The 18,893-nt window shown below is 40.1% G+C and overlaps 1 protein-coding gene across 6 annotated transcripts in view; it reads left to right on the top strand.

The window, feature by feature from the left end:
* The window catches only part of LOC109925408 (neutral alpha-glucosidase C-like), a 95,688-nt gene that overhangs the window by 41,887 nt on the left and 34,908 nt on the right, over positions 1-18,893 (top strand). For all 6 annotated transcript variants that reach the window (XR_007262666.1, XR_007262665.1, XM_048600158.1 and 3 more), the window contains 7 exons: positions 669-765; positions 1,474-1,654; positions 8,187-8,340; positions 8,792-9,027; positions 11,778-11,904; positions 12,768-12,847; positions 18,111-18,254. Coding sequence is in view for 4 of the 6 variants with exons in the window: in XM_048600158.1 (XP_048456115.1) it covers positions 669-765; positions 1,474-1,654; positions 8,187-8,340; positions 8,792-9,027; positions 11,778-11,904; positions 12,768-12,847; positions 18,111-18,254 (1,019 nt within the window). In the remaining 2 variants the exon portion in view is untranslated. The remainder of the gene's footprint in view (positions 1-668; positions 766-1,473; positions 1,655-8,186; positions 8,341-8,791; positions 9,028-11,777; positions 11,905-12,767; positions 12,848-18,110; positions 18,255-18,893) is intronic.

Here is an 18,893-nt window from a genome sequence, read left to right as displayed (position 1 = left end):
CTCACTCTCACTCTCACTCTCACTCTCACTCTCACTCTCACTCTCACTCTCACTCTCACTCTCACTCTCACTCTCACTCTCACTCTCACTCTCACTCTCACTCTCACTCTCACTCTCACTCTCACTCTCACTCTCACTCTCACTCTCACTCTCACTCTCACTCTCACACTAAACCCCAGTAGACAAAGGATGTCTACTACAAACCACACTCAGTCCAAAGAAAATCCATTTATCAAAACACACTGTTTCTTATAACTCCACCAAGCTTTTGCCCATATTGCTATTGTGTCTTTTTTTCTAAAAGCCATACGTTTGCTGTTCTGTGGCACTGTACTAAAAGCCTTTTGGAAATTGCTGTGCACTACTAGTAGCCGCACCACATCTACAATCCACATGAACCCTCTGTTAACTCTTCAAGTTAATTGGACATGATTTACTCTTAATAAAGCATGGTACCTTTCTTTAATTAACTTGCTTCTGCCCAAGCGATTATTAACTTTTCCCCAAATTATCATTGTGAAGTTAAGTCTTCTTGACATTGTGATTCTGTCTTCTGGAAAGAAAACAAAGTTTCTTTTGTTTAAAAGAGAGTGGTTTATAAAAGAATATTGATATGGATGATTTTTAAAAAGTCTGAATCCCTTAAATTATTTTTCCTCCAACAATAGGCCCAACATCTGTTGGCTTGGATTTCTCCCTGCCTGGTTTCGAGTACATTTTTGGAATTCCAGAGCACACTGAGAACCTACGGCTGAAAACTACAGGGTAGGAGCTGGCGCAATTGAGGGGAGTAACCTGAGTCTTGTAACTAATGTTTGACTGTAAAACAGAGTCTTCCAGACTTGTACCCATCAGTAGGTTCAACTCTGGTTCAATTTGGCATGAATTAATTGAAGCCGATCAGGAATGACTTCAAAAAGAAGCAGGTGTTTAGAATAGTGATTGATTTACCTCTGGAGAGCAAGTAGGGCTATAGATGTCACGTAGCAACTCTCTGCTTTTCAACTTCCTTTGATTCAAACCCTCCAGCTTATTTTTATCATGCTCTCTTAAAAATGCTAACTCCTGCTCAGTACAGCTCCATTGGTCTTTCCTCACTGAAGCGGCTTTGCTTCGTTGGTGTCCAGAAATGATGATTGTTGTAAGTCCTTCCAGCATGATTAACTAGATACCATCAGCAAGGGGAACACTGAATGATCAGCTCTGTCCTTCCCACCATCCCTACTCACTTTACAAAGCTCTTGCCACGTCTATTATCTCTACCACCAGCTGAGACCGAGACAAAACTGGACTTGGGGCTTAAACCTGATTTGTATGGCCCGATCACATATATAAAATGTGATGTACAAATTGAATCTTCGGGAAATGACTGATGCATGACTACAGTGAGTCATTAGTCGTAGATATCAAGGGGTACACATCTTCATGATTATATAAATAGAATAATCATTGGTTGATTTTATATATTTGCAGTCAAGAAGATCCCTACAGGTTGTATAACCTGGATGTATTTGCGTGTAAACTCCACAGTCGAATGGGCATGTATGGCTCTGTGCCTCTCCTCCTTGCACATAAACAAAACCAAACCATGGGGATTTTCTGGCTAAATGCTTCTGAGACATTGGTGGATATCAGCCTGAATACAGAGTGTAAGGTGGGTGCAGGATCTTTACTGGCTGAATACGTGTACGAGATCGTGATTGAGCGATGTTCCAATGCATTTCATGTTAGGTGTAATGATCCAATTTGAGGAAATGATTATTTAAATTTCATGACCGTGGGGTATCTCAAAATATGTTGCAGCCCAATGGTTATTTTTGCATTCTAATCATGGTTATAATGAAGGAAAGGCAACAGCCAGTTTCCACTCTACAAACTTCCAAAAGCAGCCAATATACAAATGACCAGGCAATCTATGTTGGCCGTGCTGACTAAAGAATTAATTTTGACCAGGGAACTGGGGAGAATCTCTACTGCTCTTTATCCAGAACTGAAGAGACTATTTTATTCGCTTGTTTGGAGCGAATGTTTCTTTGTTTAATAACTCTCGAAGGATGTTACCCGCTACAGAACAACACTTCCTGGGTACTGCTGTGAAGCCTGAGTCCACATTGCCTGCTCAGATATCTGGAGTGGAAGCTGAACCCATGACCTTTTAATTTATATAAAGCTGGCACCTTAAAAGCCAAATTACAGTGATCAGACCGTGGAATGCCATTAGCCATTTTGGTGAAATCCAAGGTGCAATTTCCTGCTTTTTCCAGTTGAAGAGAGTGTAGATTCTGGACACCATTTCATGATGAAACATCACAAGACACTTCACAGGAGCATTATAAAACAATTATATTAATCCACATGACGAGATAGTAGATCAGTGTAAAGAAAAGTTTGGTCAAAGAGGTAAGTTTTAAGAAAGGTTTTAACACCGGGAAGAGAGGTGGAGAGATGTAGGAAGGAAATTCCAGAGCTTGGGGCTTCGGAAACTGAAGATACAGCCACAAATGCAGAAACAATTACAATTGGAAAAGTACAAGAATCTGAAATTAGATGAGTACGGATATGTCAGTGGGTTGTGGGGTTGTAGAATATTACGGAAAAGGTAAAGTTGCCATTGTCCCATATGACCGTAAGACTGCTATCTCATTACAACTGGTGGTGTGTTTAAACATAGGTGTGTTGCTACTTAATTTCCATAACCTTTGGTTGTTCTGCAACCACAGTGACAATAACACCTGGTGTGTCTGGATCCATTGGTGACAGTTCCAATGAGCCTATGTGAAAAATGTCAGATACAAAACAATGTGATCATAAGCGATGTGATCATTCAGCAGTCACATCACACACAAATGACAGTTTACCAGTGTCCTCAATACTGTTGGGCATGAAGGCCTCCACCAAGGAGGGCCATAGGATGTCTCTCCATGGATCTTTTACTGAAGAAACAATGTTGTGTACAAGCAGTAGAAGATAGTAAATTGATAGAAACACAACCATATTGTCCTCCTCAGGCCCCTGCATGACCCAAGATTGGCAGCATTGCATATAAGAGTCCAGTGTATATTACAGTCCAATGTACAAGGAAAGCTGCTGTAGGTCCTTATGCAACCTTGGAATGTGTTTAGGGAATTGTAGACTGCAGGTAGCACTTAATAAACCAGCTGTGATTGCAACTGCTTCATAGAGATTATTCAGATTAAGTTGTCATCCTTAATATCATTGTCAGGATTGCTTGTGCCCTGTATTTGCAATCTACATAGTTAGTCACTGTATAAGGTAATATGCTGCATTTTGTGATTACAGATGTTTGTAATCTGGAATGTGAGAGTGCCTGATTAATGCAATTGCCTCTTGAAGGACCTCACATTGCACACAAGTGGAGCCCACTGTCGCAGACAAAAAAAAAACTTACTCCCCCGACTCTGGGCGTGCTGGCAGCCATTTTTCATTTTCATTGCCTACTGGTGATTTCGATAAAGATTGAAGGCAACAAAGCTAGGCCTCTGGAGCGTCAGGTGCAGGCTCCTCCTGTTATTCTAGTGCCACTTCCAGCCTTCCTGTTCCTTTCTACCTTGCAATCCTTGTCAACCCCATTAGGTTTGAGCCTCCCAATGTTCCCATCCAACCCTTTTTTATTTAAAATTCAATTTTCTAGATCTACTATTTAATGCATGATTGTGCATTTTCTGCTCCATCTTGAAGCTAAGGTGGTGAAGACCACTGATGATCCCCCTCCCATAATACCCTGTGCCCTCCCATGTTCGAGTGTCTCCCACCATATGTGTTGACTTGGTCCCCTTAACAGCAATTGTCCTTCTGCATCCCAGCATGCTGCCATCAATCACTACAACTTTGCACCACAGCACTGCCATTGATAGTCCCTCGCTTAGCTTTCACTGCCTAGACTGACCGTGCCCAACTCTCCTGATTGACTTAGAACAGCAACCCTGACTGATTAATGTACAGCTCCCAGAATAATATCACTAGTCATCAGACTGTGGACCCGACCTGCAGGACAGACCATGATCCACTTCCTGGCCTGCAGTGAGATGATTTCCTGGAGCAAATTATACCAAGAATCCAGCAGACCATGTCCAAGCCCCTGGACTGAGATTGGATTCTGCCATTGACTGACCATAGCCTCCCTTAACTGGACTAAGGACTACTCCCTTTAGGTTTTCGGACGTGACTATTAGGTTGAAGCAGATGCAGTGTATTTGCTGTGAAGTTGCTGGAATATGCTGTAGATGTCTCATCGATGTAGCATGTCAGCCTCATTGACTGACTCATTGATAAACTGCCTGAACTCACTGACTGAAATATGATAAACTGCCTGTCTTTCTGTCTGAGCTAAGAGGCATGGCAAAGCAGAACTACTCTGAACCTGTAAGTTCTAAATGATGCATAATACACAAACAGGTAAGATAAGGTAAAGGTGCTGTGAGCAACCAAGTAATTGCAAATTGAATGAGTGCTAAGAGTTCTGAGATGCACCTGTTAAATGGATGAGATAGATACCTGCCCTTGTGGACAAAGAGGCCTAACATCTTCACTACAATCAAAAGTGTCACTAAGCTCCAAAGAACAGTACTGAAGTGCGGAACTGTATTGTAATTGAGTCCCAAACGTGCTGTGATGCTGTGGTGAGCCTGGTGTTTTGCTGAAACCAACCTCCATGGACAGAGGGTGCAGGCAATTTCTGCTTGTGGAGCATTACCTGAGATATTGGGGAGTGATAACCATGATTGGGAGGCCTGGAGAAGACACAGGCAAGCTACAGCTGCCTAGTAACGGCTCACTTTTTCATGTTGGGAATTGGCATAATTTGCTTTCTTTCTGCTACCTGTGAAAATACCAAATCCCATAGAAATGAGGTGAGATCCAGGGAAAAATCTAGCAAAATAAAACAGTAACACTTGAAAATTGATACTAGATCTGTATTTTGAAGTGTACAAAACAGGTTGGACCAATATGTGTGATTTGCAAGTTTTCCTTCTGGGAATCAGGTAATAATGAGACTTTAATACATCAAAATTCTCATCTAGCCATTAATTCTCATGCAGAGAATCAGATTTTTTTTCAATGTTGAGTATCGCTATTTTTTTCATTCTCATCGTATTTTCCCAACTTCCTACATCATTCAACTCCTTTTTGTTCCATGACTTGATCAGTTGCAGTTCGCTTGTCAACATTATAAATCAGTGGTGGCTACTGTTCTGACCTTGATCCAACAACTTGCATCATCTTTGTTGATTTCTCCTTTGCCTTTAGTAGCAAGCTTGTTGCGATATTGAAAAAATACTTGATGTTAATCCTACTCTGGATAAGTGATTTCCTTCATAACAAGATCCAATGGGTGTTAGTTTTTGGGATCTATTTGGAACCCATCTGAATGAATTATAGATCTCCTCGGGAATTTTGTTTTTTATCTTCTGCACAAATAGCACAGTGCTCCTGAAGTATGCTGGTGATCCAGTACGTAAAGCTAAATTTACTAAATTTTCAGAAATTTAAAACTGCTGAAAATAGTAAATGTCAAAGTTGAACAAAATCTTTTTGAATATTGAAATTGGTGGACAAATGGCAAGTGAAATTTAATGTAATGACATGATAAAGTTGTGATGATGAAAGATCAAGTCGGTTGCAGAGGATGACCTGCTTAGTGCACCTATATTGATGACTTCCATGTTCCACATTACTGTTCTATCTCAGTTGGAAAATATAGCATATCTGCCATATTCATAGTAGACTTTGTCTGCTACAAAGTGAGATGACATTTCTGGGTCAAGCAAAGGCATCTGTCCAAGAGTTGCATCCTATGTACTTAGTCTGTGAGCTTACACAATTGACCAAAGTAAGGCATAAGGAACCACAATATGTGTGCTCTGCAGAGTAAGGTTTATGATTTATATATATTTTAATATTATTTAATTTAAAGTTTGGATTTTGAACTCATGATATGTGTCTTTTGGTCTGTTTGTCTGAGAGGATTTAATGATTAAGTTGTCAGTATGTCTACAGCTGTAATGTTTTTGAAACCAACATGACAGAGGGAGTTCCTAGAGTGCTAATAGGTATTTGTTTGCATTGGCAGAGTTTTATGAGTGAACAGAGTAAACATTATAAAAAGCATTAGCCTCCATGCAGTTGGAAGGATAAGAATTGATTTTTTTTGCTTAGTGAAAAAAGCTCTGGTTTTGATCACTTCACCGAAGTGCTGGTTGAAGGGAGGTGTAAGAATGTGATTCTGGAGCAAGGAATTAATTCAGAAATGATAGGAACAGGTTGCCTCAATATAAAGATTTACTGTGAAAGTTTCAGACGAGAAGTATCTAGTTACAACCATCAACAGTTTACTTGAAGCTATGAAAGTCTATGTCCACTTCTGAGAATACCCAAGGCAGAGTCCATCAGATTCTCGGAGTGGAAGTTGAAAGTAACAGGTCAGAATTCAGTTGTGTTTGAGTACTGTAAAGGGATGCTGTTGGAACACATGGGATTTTACTTTTACTCAGTATTTCACAATCTTTCAAATTATATTTTATGTAAAGCTTATTATGTTCTATTTTATCCTTTGTTTTGTGTAATAAACTTCTGTTTTATCGCTTAAAACCAGTTTGCAGCATTGCATGCTTGTATTTCACCGAAATACTACCTTGTTAGATTTTATTTTAATTTTTTTATTTATCAAGCCAGATTTCAGTCTAGTATCTGAGGTGTCTTGAAATAACAACCAATAGGATTATAACAGCCCTATTAAAGATCAGAGTTGTGAGTTCAGAAACAAAGCATGCAACTGACCCTGGGTAAAATGGGCAACTGTGGATACTACACATTGCACTCTAGATTTGTAAGGCATCTGTTGAGTACATCTATGCCAAATGCTTTGCAAAAACCTAAGTAATTTGCTGCAATATCCAGCATACCACCTACATCTGTGTAAAGTCCTCAAAGAAATTAAGAAAGGTTGTCAGGTGAAATCTTTTTATTCCATACCAGTTGATTCTTATATATGCAATAATATCTGACTGAGGAATCAGGTGGGTAACAAAAACATAAATTGCTGGCAAAACTCAGCAGGTCTGGCAGGATCTGTGGGGAGAAAACAGAGTTAATGCTTTCTTGGTCTGGTGACTCTTCATCAGATAGCTCATAAGTTGCCTTGATTACTTTTGATGTTAACGGCATTTAATTAAGTTCTGCCTTTGCATTCAGCTTTTCAAAATCTTGCTAGTATCACAAATTTCTCCCTGGTCACCTTTGTTGACCCATAATATATATGTCTCAGCCGTAGTTCAGTAGTTCCCCTCACAATTTTTAAGTCAAGACATTAGGCACAAAGACTTTAACAAGTAATTTAGACTGACAACAAAAACAGAAGTTGCTAGAAAAGCTCAGCAGGTCTGGCAGCATCAGTGATGAAAATATCAGAGTTAATGTTTCGGGTCTGGTGATCCTTCCTGATGACCTCTGAGGAAGGATCACCAGACCCGAAATGTTAACTCCGATATTTTCATCACTGATGCTGCCAGACCTGCTGAGCTTTTCTAGCAACTTCTGTTTTTGTTCCTGATTTACAGCATCCGCATTTCGTTCAGTTTCTAATTTAGACCGACACTTCAGTGCAATCCTGGAGGAATGTTGTTCTGTAGGAGGTGAATTCTTTCAGGTAAAAATTATATTCCATCAGGTTTGTCAGCTGTTTTTCACTGAAGTTCTGGCCAGCATTAATTACTCAGTTTGGTGACTGGCAATTAACAAAGTGAGCAGAGATTGGCTGGTTGCATAGTTGACAATGTCTCATGATAGGATACTAAAATAAGATATTAAGAAAGTAAATTAGATCACCAGATCTGTTGTAGTTTTCAATTATTTTTAACTTGTTTAGATAATGTAGAAATAAACTTTTATTTTTGAAATAAACAAGTGTGAAATGTGAGCTATAATAAGGTCAGTTCAATTTCCTGCTCCTATAACTTGTATCCTGCAAGCTCACATAGCATGAGCATTATTTGCTGCTTACCAGCAACAGACTCTTAATGCTCATGAACTGTACTGAAAATGTTGAGGGAGCATTATGCGGCCATAAAGTGGGAGAATTTGAATGAAGGCAGTGAAATAAAGGTGACATAAGAATCTGCACATAGATTCAGTAATCAAGGATCTAATAACTAAACTTTTTTTTATAGACTTCATTGAGCAAGACAAAAAAATTAAAGACTGATGATGATGTGTTACTGAGGACAGATGTACGGTGGATGTCCGAGAGTGGAATAATTGATGCGTTTATTTTGATGGGTCCCAGTGCTTTTGATGTTTTCAATCAGTACTCAAGGCTGACAGGTATGTGCGTGCTTGACTGCAAATAAGTAATTTGTGTCTCTAATGCTGGAAATCTGAAATAAAGACCTTTTTCCGCCTCTGATGAATAATCATAGACCTGAACCGTTCACGCTCTGCAAATGTTGCCTGACTTGTTAAATATTTCCAGTAGTTGAATCCAGTACAGTTTCCAACAAACATTTGCACTCTTTATTTGGAGTTAGTGGATTAGTGATTGATTTTCCTCTTCCTAGTTCAAGAGAGAATGAGACCAACAGTAGAACTCCAGCTAATGACATCAAACTCAGAACAACCTTGAATTAGTCTTGGAATTCTCTGTTTTGTTTGAATCTGCAGCGTGCATCGTGCTGTATCTATGGGATAGTATTTGGGGGGGTTGAATCTTTTTAACAAATATTCTGAAAGTTGTATCCCTATTGGATTATGTAATAATGTTTTTCTTGGCCTACAGGTCTTCAGGCATTTCCTCCTCTATTTGCATTGGGTCACCACCAGTGCCGCTACAGCTACAAGGATGAAAATGATGTTAAACAAGTAGATGCTGGCTTTGACATGAATGACATTCCTAATGATGTCATATGGCTTGACATTGACCACACTGAGGGGAAACGTTATTTTACCTGGGACAGGACAAAATTTTCTAGACCTCGAGAAATGCAAGAGTACCTACGAGCTAAAGATCGGAAGGTAAGTGAGGAAGAATATAATCAAGTCATTACACTGCACCAATTCCTGCCAGACTTCCTCAGTTTCTTAAGCATTCACTGTGCCTGTTATGACAAATGGGTCAATTTTTTTATTTCAGAAAATTTATTCGTGGGATGTGAGTGTCGCTGGCTAGGCCAGTGTTTATTTTCCATGCCTAATGCCCAGGGGGCTGTTAAGAATCAGCACATTACTGTGGGTCTAGAGTCACATGTAGGCCAGACCTGGGAAGGATGGCATCATTAGACTTCTTTACATTCTGGAATTTTAAAAAAAATTATTGACCTCAGGGTTCGCATTTGCATTGCTGGGTTTTGAACCCAGAGCTCCAGAATATTACTTGGATTACTGGACAGGTGGCAATATTACCGCATAATTGTCTTCTCGGGCATGTGACTGTTGTTTCTGCTGCCATTTCTTATAATTTTATATTGTCTCTCATTTCATTTACTGATTGGTTACAAAAGGATGCTCTTGCTGTATAGGCTATATACAAGACTTGTACTTAACTAAATGCCTCTTTGAACACCTTCACATTGTTCATCTGTACTTTTACTAATTAACAGTTTGAACCAGCATACGGTGGTCAATGTCTGCCTCATCCCTTCAAAGTCAGCCTTATTGAAACTTAGAACTGTGACTCATTGTTCTACCTTTGAACTTATTATTAATTACCTTAACTTAATTCAGTTATATTGTGGTCACTGTGAGGTGAGTGTTCCACCAATGTTGACCAGTTTTCTGGCTCATTGCTCATCATGAAATCTAATGTAGTCTGTTTTGTCATGCATTCAAGAACACATTGGTTCGCATTATTCTGGAGTAGGGTATCTTGTAGCATGCCCTGCTAATTAAACTTGTTCATTCACCTTTAGATTTCAAACTATTTTGTCCTCAAAAGTGCAAACTGACAAAGGTGGTGAGGAAAACAGGGCATCTGATATCCTGGTGAATCAGCAGGGCAATGTATCTACTTAGCTAATGAGGTTAAAGAATTGAGAAATAAATAACATAGGGCTGACAAATGGTTTCATTTAATATGAGGTATAGAAAGTGAAATAGAGGGAAGTAAATTTGGATTAATTGAAAAATCCAAGAGTTAAGGAAAAGTAAGGAAAACTTAAAAAAAAAAAGGAGTTTGTCACTTTTGGGACTTGTTTAGTTTTCCTCAAACTATGTGGAAAAAAAAGTTGTCTGCAATAAGCCATTCATCTCATTCCATTATTTTTGCATCCTGTTACATTATCACTGCTACTAGGTAGTCTGTAGATAATTCATATCAAAATCTTGTAATTTTTATTTTCTTTTGTTCCTCAATGCTACCTATCCAGAGACTTACTGCTGCTGCTCACTCCTGGCAATGCCCCCTTTTTCTAATGCTATAAGTATTGCATTTTCTAAAGATTACTGTTCCTCCATTTCCAACTTCCTTGTCCTCTTTAAGTACCTTATTATAGCTAGAATATTTGTCTCCCAGCTGTGTCAAGCTTGTAGCCAGGATTTCATGATGGCCACTTTGCTATGTGGAGTCATCTTTGGCCCAGAGGGGCCAAATGTTGCCACTGAGTCAGAAGGTGGTGGGTTTAAATCCCAATCCAGTACTTTAGCACAAAAGTCTAGGCTGACACTCTAATGCAGTACATTTCAGATGAGATGTTAAACTGAGGCTATAAATCCTCTCAGATTAACTTAAAGATCCCCTAACACTATTTTGAAGAAAAGAAAAGGAGTTTACCCTGTATCCTAACCAATATTTATCCCTCCGCCAACATTATCCAGCCATTGCCGTTTATGAGAACTACTATTTGAAAATTAGCTGCTGTGATTCTTGCATTATAAAGTGACTACTGCTCAAAAGTACTTTACTTGCTACAAAGCACCTTGGGGCAGCCTCTGGCCATGTAACCTCACAAAGTAAATTCCAGCCTTTCTTTCTTAATACACTTCAAACTGGAATTATACTTTTAATTCTGTTCTTTTGTTTTGTACGCTTTGTTCAGCCTAATTTAAGCAACAGACCTTGCCTTCCAGTTTTGTCCTATGCATTTTTTTCATTACTTTTAACCTGGTACAATTCTTGATTTATAACATTCAGATAGAGTGGCTTTGTTGACTTTCATATATCCTAAAGCACACCACAGGCAATGAAGTACTTTGAAGTTTAATTTCTGCTGTAGGATCCACAACAGCCAGTTGTATGCACAGACATAAGAAAGCTGATAGTGTTTGTTAAGGGATAAATGTTGGCTAGGAGATTGGAAGAACTTGCTTACTGTTGAATAGTGCCATGGGATCTTTTACGTTACCTAAGAGAGTAGTTGAAGCATTGATTTAATGCCTCAACTAAAAAATGACTGCGTAGCTTTCCTCAGTACTGAAGTAGAACTGCTAGTCGTGATTATGTACTCAGCTACCTGAAGCACAAACTTGAATCCATAACCCTCTTACTTATGCTGTCATTGAACCAAGATGGACAGCAGATGGATAGATTTCCAGATTGCAATTAGACACAGTCGCACCAATATCACTCACCCCTTTCTCCCTGCATGTTGGATAGCTGAGCATGACTCATTGTTGAAGATGTGAGTACAGAATGTTCATAGTTCCAGAAATGTCCTGGCAAAATCAGCACCTTCAGAGGATGGAAGGAGGTATAAAATGCACCATACACATTCCTTTAGACAAACATTTACCCAGTTTACGGAGATCGTTGTGTTTTCTTATGTCTCCAGTTAGTTGTTATCATTGATCCTCACGTCAAAGTAGACAAGAAGTACCCATTCTACTGTGAAGCCAAATCCAAGAAGTACTTTGTCATGGATAAAGATGGTGAGGAGTACCAGGGCTCCTGTTGGCCAGGTAAGCGAACATTGAAAACTCTTAAGTGATTAACAGTTTCTGGGTTTTTTTAATTTGAAAGTGTGCAGTAGTATTTTTTCAAAAATATTCAGGCATCAAACCTGACAAAATGTGCGTGAATAAAATTTTCTCAGTATTTTACGTTACTTTAATTGCCATTTACTTGTTCACTAGAGCACTCTCATTGTCTTGCTGTCGCTCTCGCGCTCTCACGCTCTCTCTTGCTCTCGCTCTCACGCTCTCTCTCTCTCTTGCTCCCTCTCATGCTCTCTCGCTCTCTCTGATGTCAGCCTAAGCTCAGCAGAGAAGCTGCTGCATCTGGGTCAGAAGGGTTTGAGTTCAACATGTAAGCTAGACTCGGTGGATGGAAGTTCTTTCTGTCAACTTTCATCTTCAGCTGATATCAAAAAAACAAATTGCCTGGATATTTATTTTATGATTTGTGAGACTTTAATATGTGAAAAGTGATTGTGGCCTTTCACTCATTTGCAGTAGCTGCTACATTAGATATTTAGCTGTCAACTGTCTGAGCAAGTTGATTAAAAGTATGTAAGGGTCTAGGCCCGAAATGTCAGCCTCTCTGCTCCTATGATGCTGCTTGGCCTGCTGTGTTCATCCAGCCCTGCACCTTGTTGTCTCGGATTCTCCAGCATCTGCAGTTCCTACTATCTCTATATATACTAATTCTTTATTTCATATAAGTATGATTTGCTGCTGGTTCCATGGTGTGAATTCTCCAATTCTGCTCTGGTCCAAGTACATCACAAGTTTAAGTATCCTGCTGTCCACTCCCATCACGAGTGCCAGGTTTTTGCAAGTTGCTAATAAAGAGGAATTTTCTTTGTATTTTTGTGCATTATTAGGTGTGTCAGCCTATTTAGATTTCACGAATCCCATAGTCCGTAACTGGTATGCCAACAAGCATGGATTAGACCAGTACAAGGTAATTACCTTAAAAGATTCATTCTCATGCTCATTTTGCTGCTACAGTTGAAGATTGCAGGGGAAAAGAAGTCAGAGTATAAATAGAGCACACCAGATTGGTTCTTGACTGTAGTAGAGAAGACCAAAGAAACAAGATACATTATTTAATAGTTTTGAGGCAGAATGTGTGAGAGTGGGAGACAATGAGACATCTCTTGATTTAAGAATACTGTCATTGAAGGGATGAGAAATGTATAGGAAGCTGTTTTAGAATTTCTGGGGAGAGGAGGAGATTCAGAGGAACAGCAGTCATAAAAATGTGATTATAATAAAGGGGAATGAGGTGGGAGTTGAAAGGTTTGACCCATCAAATCACCGATATTTTTAATTAGTCTTTTGGGTTATGGTATGACACCTCTGAAGTAGATGGGACTTGAACCCAGGCCTCCTAGCGCAAAAGTAGGGATGCTACCGATGTGTTACAAAAACCTATCCATCAAGTTACAGAACTCTTTTTCCCACCAACTAAACCTTTTCTCTTTTAACCTCCATCAATAAATAAACCATGTTTCTGAATCAATTACCAATTTAACCCGTCAAGTCACTGATATTTTCCTAATCAACTTTTCGGAGATGCCCTTAGATGCCTCTAGGTCCCCTGCTTCACAGGGGGGGTCACTACCACTGTGCCACACTACCTAAGCCCTACCATTAATTCTATAAGTTCTTCCTTGGTTGCATTACCAAAATGCATACATCAGTCCTGCCATCCCAGGAATCAGATGTTATTACACACCTTTGGAACAGGCAGTACTTGAACCCAGGGCCTCTGCTCAGTCTTGGGGACACTATCACTGCACCACAAGAGCCCTTACCATAAAGTCACATATATTTTCTAATCAACCTGCTGAGCCATGGTATTACACACTTCTGGCGCAGGTGGGATTTGAACCTGGGTGCTCTAGCTTAGGGGTAGAGACACTACAACTGCACCTCATGAACCCTTTAAATGTCAAGTCGCAAGTTAACTGATTTTATTTGATCCACCTGCAAAAAATCATGCTTTAAAACAATATCCATTTGTTTTCAGATTGTCAGGAGAAGGGATAAAGTATTTATAAAAACTGTGTGAAATCAGATGTACTGCATATCTAGAGAATCACTACAACCAAAAAGTGGCCTCCTTTGTACTTGAGATTTCTGTGTGATTGTATGTCAGTATTTCCAAGAACAGAAGCATGCAGCAGAATAGTGTTTGCAGTATGCATATAACAATTTTGTTTTTTGTAACATACCCTGCAACACCATAACTTGTTTTTCATTGACTTTACAGTGAATGGATTGAATATGAATGGGGTCAGTTTAGCTCAGTTGGATAGCTGATTTGCAATGCAGAATGAACCAACAGAGCAGAGGTTACTATGAAGGACTCCCCTTCTCAATCCGCCTCCTCACCTGAGCATGGTGACCCCAGATGAAACTGCCACCAGTTGTCTCTAATGAGAGTGAAGCCTTTTGGTTTTCTAAGACTATGGTGACTTTACCTTTTTTGTGAGCCCAAGGGTTTTCTGGGGGTCATGCACTTGTGCCAGCTCTCCTGTGTGAAGTTCTCTGATCTTGCTTGAGTTGTAAGAAATGGCAGAGAATCTGTCTCATGCAAAAACCAGAGAGGCACATAATGGATAAGAGCAATAATATATAACAAAGGGAAAATACTTCAGATATTGGAAATCTGAAATGAACACTGAGCTAGACAAGCTCAGCAGATCTGGCAGCGTCTATGAAGAGAGAAACATAGTTAATGTTTCAAGACCAATATAGCTCTTCTTCAGAATCAAAAAGTTTGGATGATGACCACCAATGCGCTCAATATTTCTAGGGCAACGTCCTTTAGTATTCTGGGATACAGATTATCAGCCCCTGGGGATTTGTCAATCATTAACTTCATTAATTTTTTTTTGCTAATACTGACTTTTGTAGAGTATCATAGAGTCCCTACAGTGTGGGAACAGGCCATTTGGCCCAACAAGTCCACACCGCCCCTCTGAAGAACATCCCACCCATTCCCCTACCCCTGCATTTCCCATGTCTAACCCACCTAGCCTACACATCCCTGGAGACTATGTGCAATTTAGCATGGCCAATCCAGCTAACCTGCACATCTTTGGATTGTGGGAGTAGACCGAAGCACCTTGAGGAAACCCATGCAGATACTGGGAGAATGTTCAAACTCGACATAGACAGTCACCTGAGGGTAGAATCGAATCTGGGTCCCTGGTGCTGTGAGGCAGAACCTTCAGAAAATATTCTTCTGACATTTCTTTGTTCCCAAATGTAATTTCCCCAATTTCTGACTGTAAGTTGTCTTTGCTAATCTTTCATAGAAGCTTTCAAAGTCAGTTTTTATGTGCCCTGCAAGTTTATTCATACTTCATATTTTGATCAAAGTTTATGTCCTCTTTTGTTGCTGAATTCTAAACCTCTACCAGTCCTCAGATCTTTTCTGATAATTTTATATGTCTCCTGTTTGGATTGAATGCTACCCCTAATTTATTTTTAAAGTTATTTTTGTGGCTGATATGTATGAACAATTGTTTTAATTAATGTGTAGCTTCCTTAAATGTTATCCACAAACTAGGGGTAGTTGGGTGGTGGTATACCTCATTCACAAATATTCAGGCCTAAATATTCATAAACCAGAAGAGCTGTCCTTTCATTAACTTTCATAAAAAAAGGGAAGCCTATTACAAAAATGGCTTCAAAGGCACAACTCCAGAAATTACCATTTTCACAGGAATTTTGGTTGGTTTTTGGGGTGGTTTATAATTTACATATTTAAACTTCATAGGGGCAACTACACAATTTAATATTATCTGACTTTCGCTTGTGTTCAAATGTTGAAAATGTAACTTGTACACTTTAGACTTGCTGGGAGAAAGTCCAAAGCAGCCGGAGTCCTTTGGAGAGGTAGATGCTCTTTTAGAGAGTTAGGATGCTCTTTTGGACATGGTCCAGGGACATCAATGGGAGAGGAAATGTTTCCTTTGGGATTGTTAAAAGTGCATAAAAGGACCATAACTTATTGAAACTGTCATTGCAGTTGTCGAAGAGTTTTCGATGCATTTAAAATTCTTGGAAAAAAGCCAGCAAAAGAATCAGTGCATTCTATTTGTTGCTGTCTATTGGCCTAAACCTGAATGTTATTGTTACAGGATTAATGCTGCATGATTGTTTTGACAACCTTTTGTTATCACAATCTGATGTCTGTCATTCCATAGTTTCACAGCTGCAACCAGCTGCACCTTCTTTGTCCTGGAACTAGGAATTCCAGTGCTTATTTTATAAGGAATTAAGGGAATTAAATGTGGTGAATAGGTTTTCATTGATGAGTTTTCTTTTTTAAATAGTGAACCGTTCAACAGGCATTTAAGAACTCTATATCCTCTCGGCATAGGTCCTGAGATCTGGCCATGAAAGTTCAGTTTGCATGATGTAAGGACACATAATGGGGATGTGGGGAGTGTGGGGGGGTGGGGTCACAGTGGCTCAATGGTTAGCACTACTGCCTCACAGTGTCAGAGACCCGGGTTCAATTCCGGTCTCGGGCGACTGTCTGTGTGGATTTTACACATTCTCCCTATGTCTGCGTGGGTTTCCTCCGGGTGCTCCGGTTTCCTCCCACAGTCCAAAGATGTGCAGCGTAGGTGGATTGGCCATGCTAAATTTCCCATAGTACCCAGGGGTGTTTAGGTTAGGTGCATTAGACATGGGGAATGGGTCTGGGTGGGATGCTCTTCGGAGGGGCAGTGTGGACTTGTTGGGCTGAATGGCCTGTTTTCACACTGTAGGGATTCTATGGTTCCATGATTCTATTATAATGGTGGGCATGGGTTGCCAGTAAATTGACTTAGCAAGGATAAAGGACTGTGGGCTGTGGATACAGGGGCAGAGGTTACCAAGGGAGTAGGAGTTTGCAGGGGTGGGATATGGTGAGCATCTGGGGGTGTGAGGGCTGTTTTTTGTTTGTTTTCAAATTTTTGACAGTGTACAGATGTACAGAGGTAAGCCATCTGCCCTCTGCCCTCTGCATGTTATTGTGGTCATTTATCACAGCTCCAATTTTAATAACCCTCTGCCAGGGTCTCAACTTCGAGGCTACTTTTGCTCTGAGTTGGTTCACGTGGCCAACGACAGCCCTGACTCTGTGTTCCTGACATAGAGTGAAAGTTTAGCCCTCAGTGTTTGATCAAGAGAACCATTTAAGAAAGAAGGGAACCATTCAGAGCCATCCCCTGACCATCCTGTTGAATTCCTGTACTCCCCCTCCCCACTTCGTCTGCAACTCCTACCCTGCCAAACACCTTCTGCAATCACTTACTTATGTCCCTTGGTGATCCTGCACATTGGATGTTTGCATTTAGGCAACAGCTACCACCTTCCTGATGCCATTGTCAAGCGATGAGAAGCTGCTGACCTCTGTTTAGCTCGCAGCAGGCAGGATTTCTGTTCCTGAGGTCCCAATCAGTATTTAATACAGGTGTTTCATCTCAAAAAGAGACAACACCATGCTCTCACTGCCCCTCCAGTTTGCAGGCAAGACCACCAGCACCTACATTTAATTCTGCTCAGTATATTCTTCCAGATCAGAAGATGGCTGCTTCATTTTGGGATCAGAACTAAATTTGGTGATCTCACCAAGGGCAGCCTGTGGGCTGTTCCATTTGAAACCAGCATACCAGCAGTTGGCTTTGTGAGCTACAAATACACAAATTGGAACTAAACCCAAACCCCTCTGGACTGTTAAGTGTCATATTTGGGGCCAGGATTTCTGGAGTTGTGCCTTCATGGGAGTTGAAAAATTAGCTTGGGTATTGCATTTGTTACTATTCAGTGATCTGTGCAAGTGTGTGAACATAAGCTAGGGTTGGATTTGAGCTCATATGGTGCCTTCCCCACAGTAAAATAAGCTACATGAGCAGAGTGAAATTTGTCCTTGGTGACAGTGATAAAAGGGATGAATTGAGCCATTAGCTCTTTCCACCCTGTTTAACTTTCTTCTTCATTTCTTTCAGTTATGTACAGTAAGCTGGCTGCTGATTCATAATTGCCTATTTTACCAAAGACCGGTTTCATCCCAATTACAATTTAGACCCAGACATGGAATGTTATCACGTGGACAAACTAGGGCAAGAAGTGCCCGTGGAATATAATTAAGAGCAAAGAGGAGGAAAAGAAATGAGAGAGCAGTTTATTACTCCATGGAATGCATTTCTGTGTTGCAGGATTCCACAGATATTCTTTTTGTCTGGAATGACATGAATGAGCCTTCTGTATTTAGTGGACCGGAACTCACCATGCACAAGAATGCAGTGCACACTGGTGGATGGGAGCATCGAGAGATGCACAACCTGTATGGTTTTTATCAGGTAAATGCTATCTTATGCAATTGGTATACAGATTGATTTCTGGAGATTGTTAAGAGTTCATGTTATCAGTAAATGTCGTGGTGGAGAACTAGTAAATTTACACATCTACAAGCTAGATTCATTGTGCATTGTATCCTGTTCTTACTGGAAATTCATTTTTGTGAGTTTTGTGTTCATCGAAGTGAGGGATGTTAATAGGAATATAGGAACTGGAGTAGGGCAAATGATTCTTTGAGTATGCTCCGCCATTCATTATGATCATGGCTGTTCCAGTTGTGGTCTCAGCTGTACTCTCCTCTTTGCCCCACCCATAATCCTAGAATCACTATCAAAAATCTGTCAGACTGATATCATCCTATCCAGTCCCCTCAAAATCTGGTGTGCTTCAATAATGTCACCTCTCATTCTTTCAAACTCTAGTGGATATAGGCCCAACGTTTTCAACGTTTCTCCACAAACACTCTCTGAACTGCTTTTACAGCTTTTTTTTTTCATATTAGGAGAAGGTTCACTCTAATTTTTCCTAGTGCTGCATGGACCTCCAAGCTGCAGCAGCTTCCAGAAGTGGCCATATGCCTTAAAGGGAATGTTGATAGAGAGACCAAAGCTATGTGTGGTCTCGCTAGTGCCCTGTACAGC

This window comes from Rhincodon typus, chromosome 8, assembly GCF_021869965.1.
Source record: "Rhincodon typus isolate 14 chromosome 8, sRhiTyp1.1, whole genome shotgun sequence".
NCBI lineage: Eukaryota > Metazoa > Chordata > Chondrichthyes > Orectolobiformes > Rhincodontidae > Rhincodon > Rhincodon typus.
This window is presented reverse-complemented; position numbering and strand designations above follow the sequence as displayed.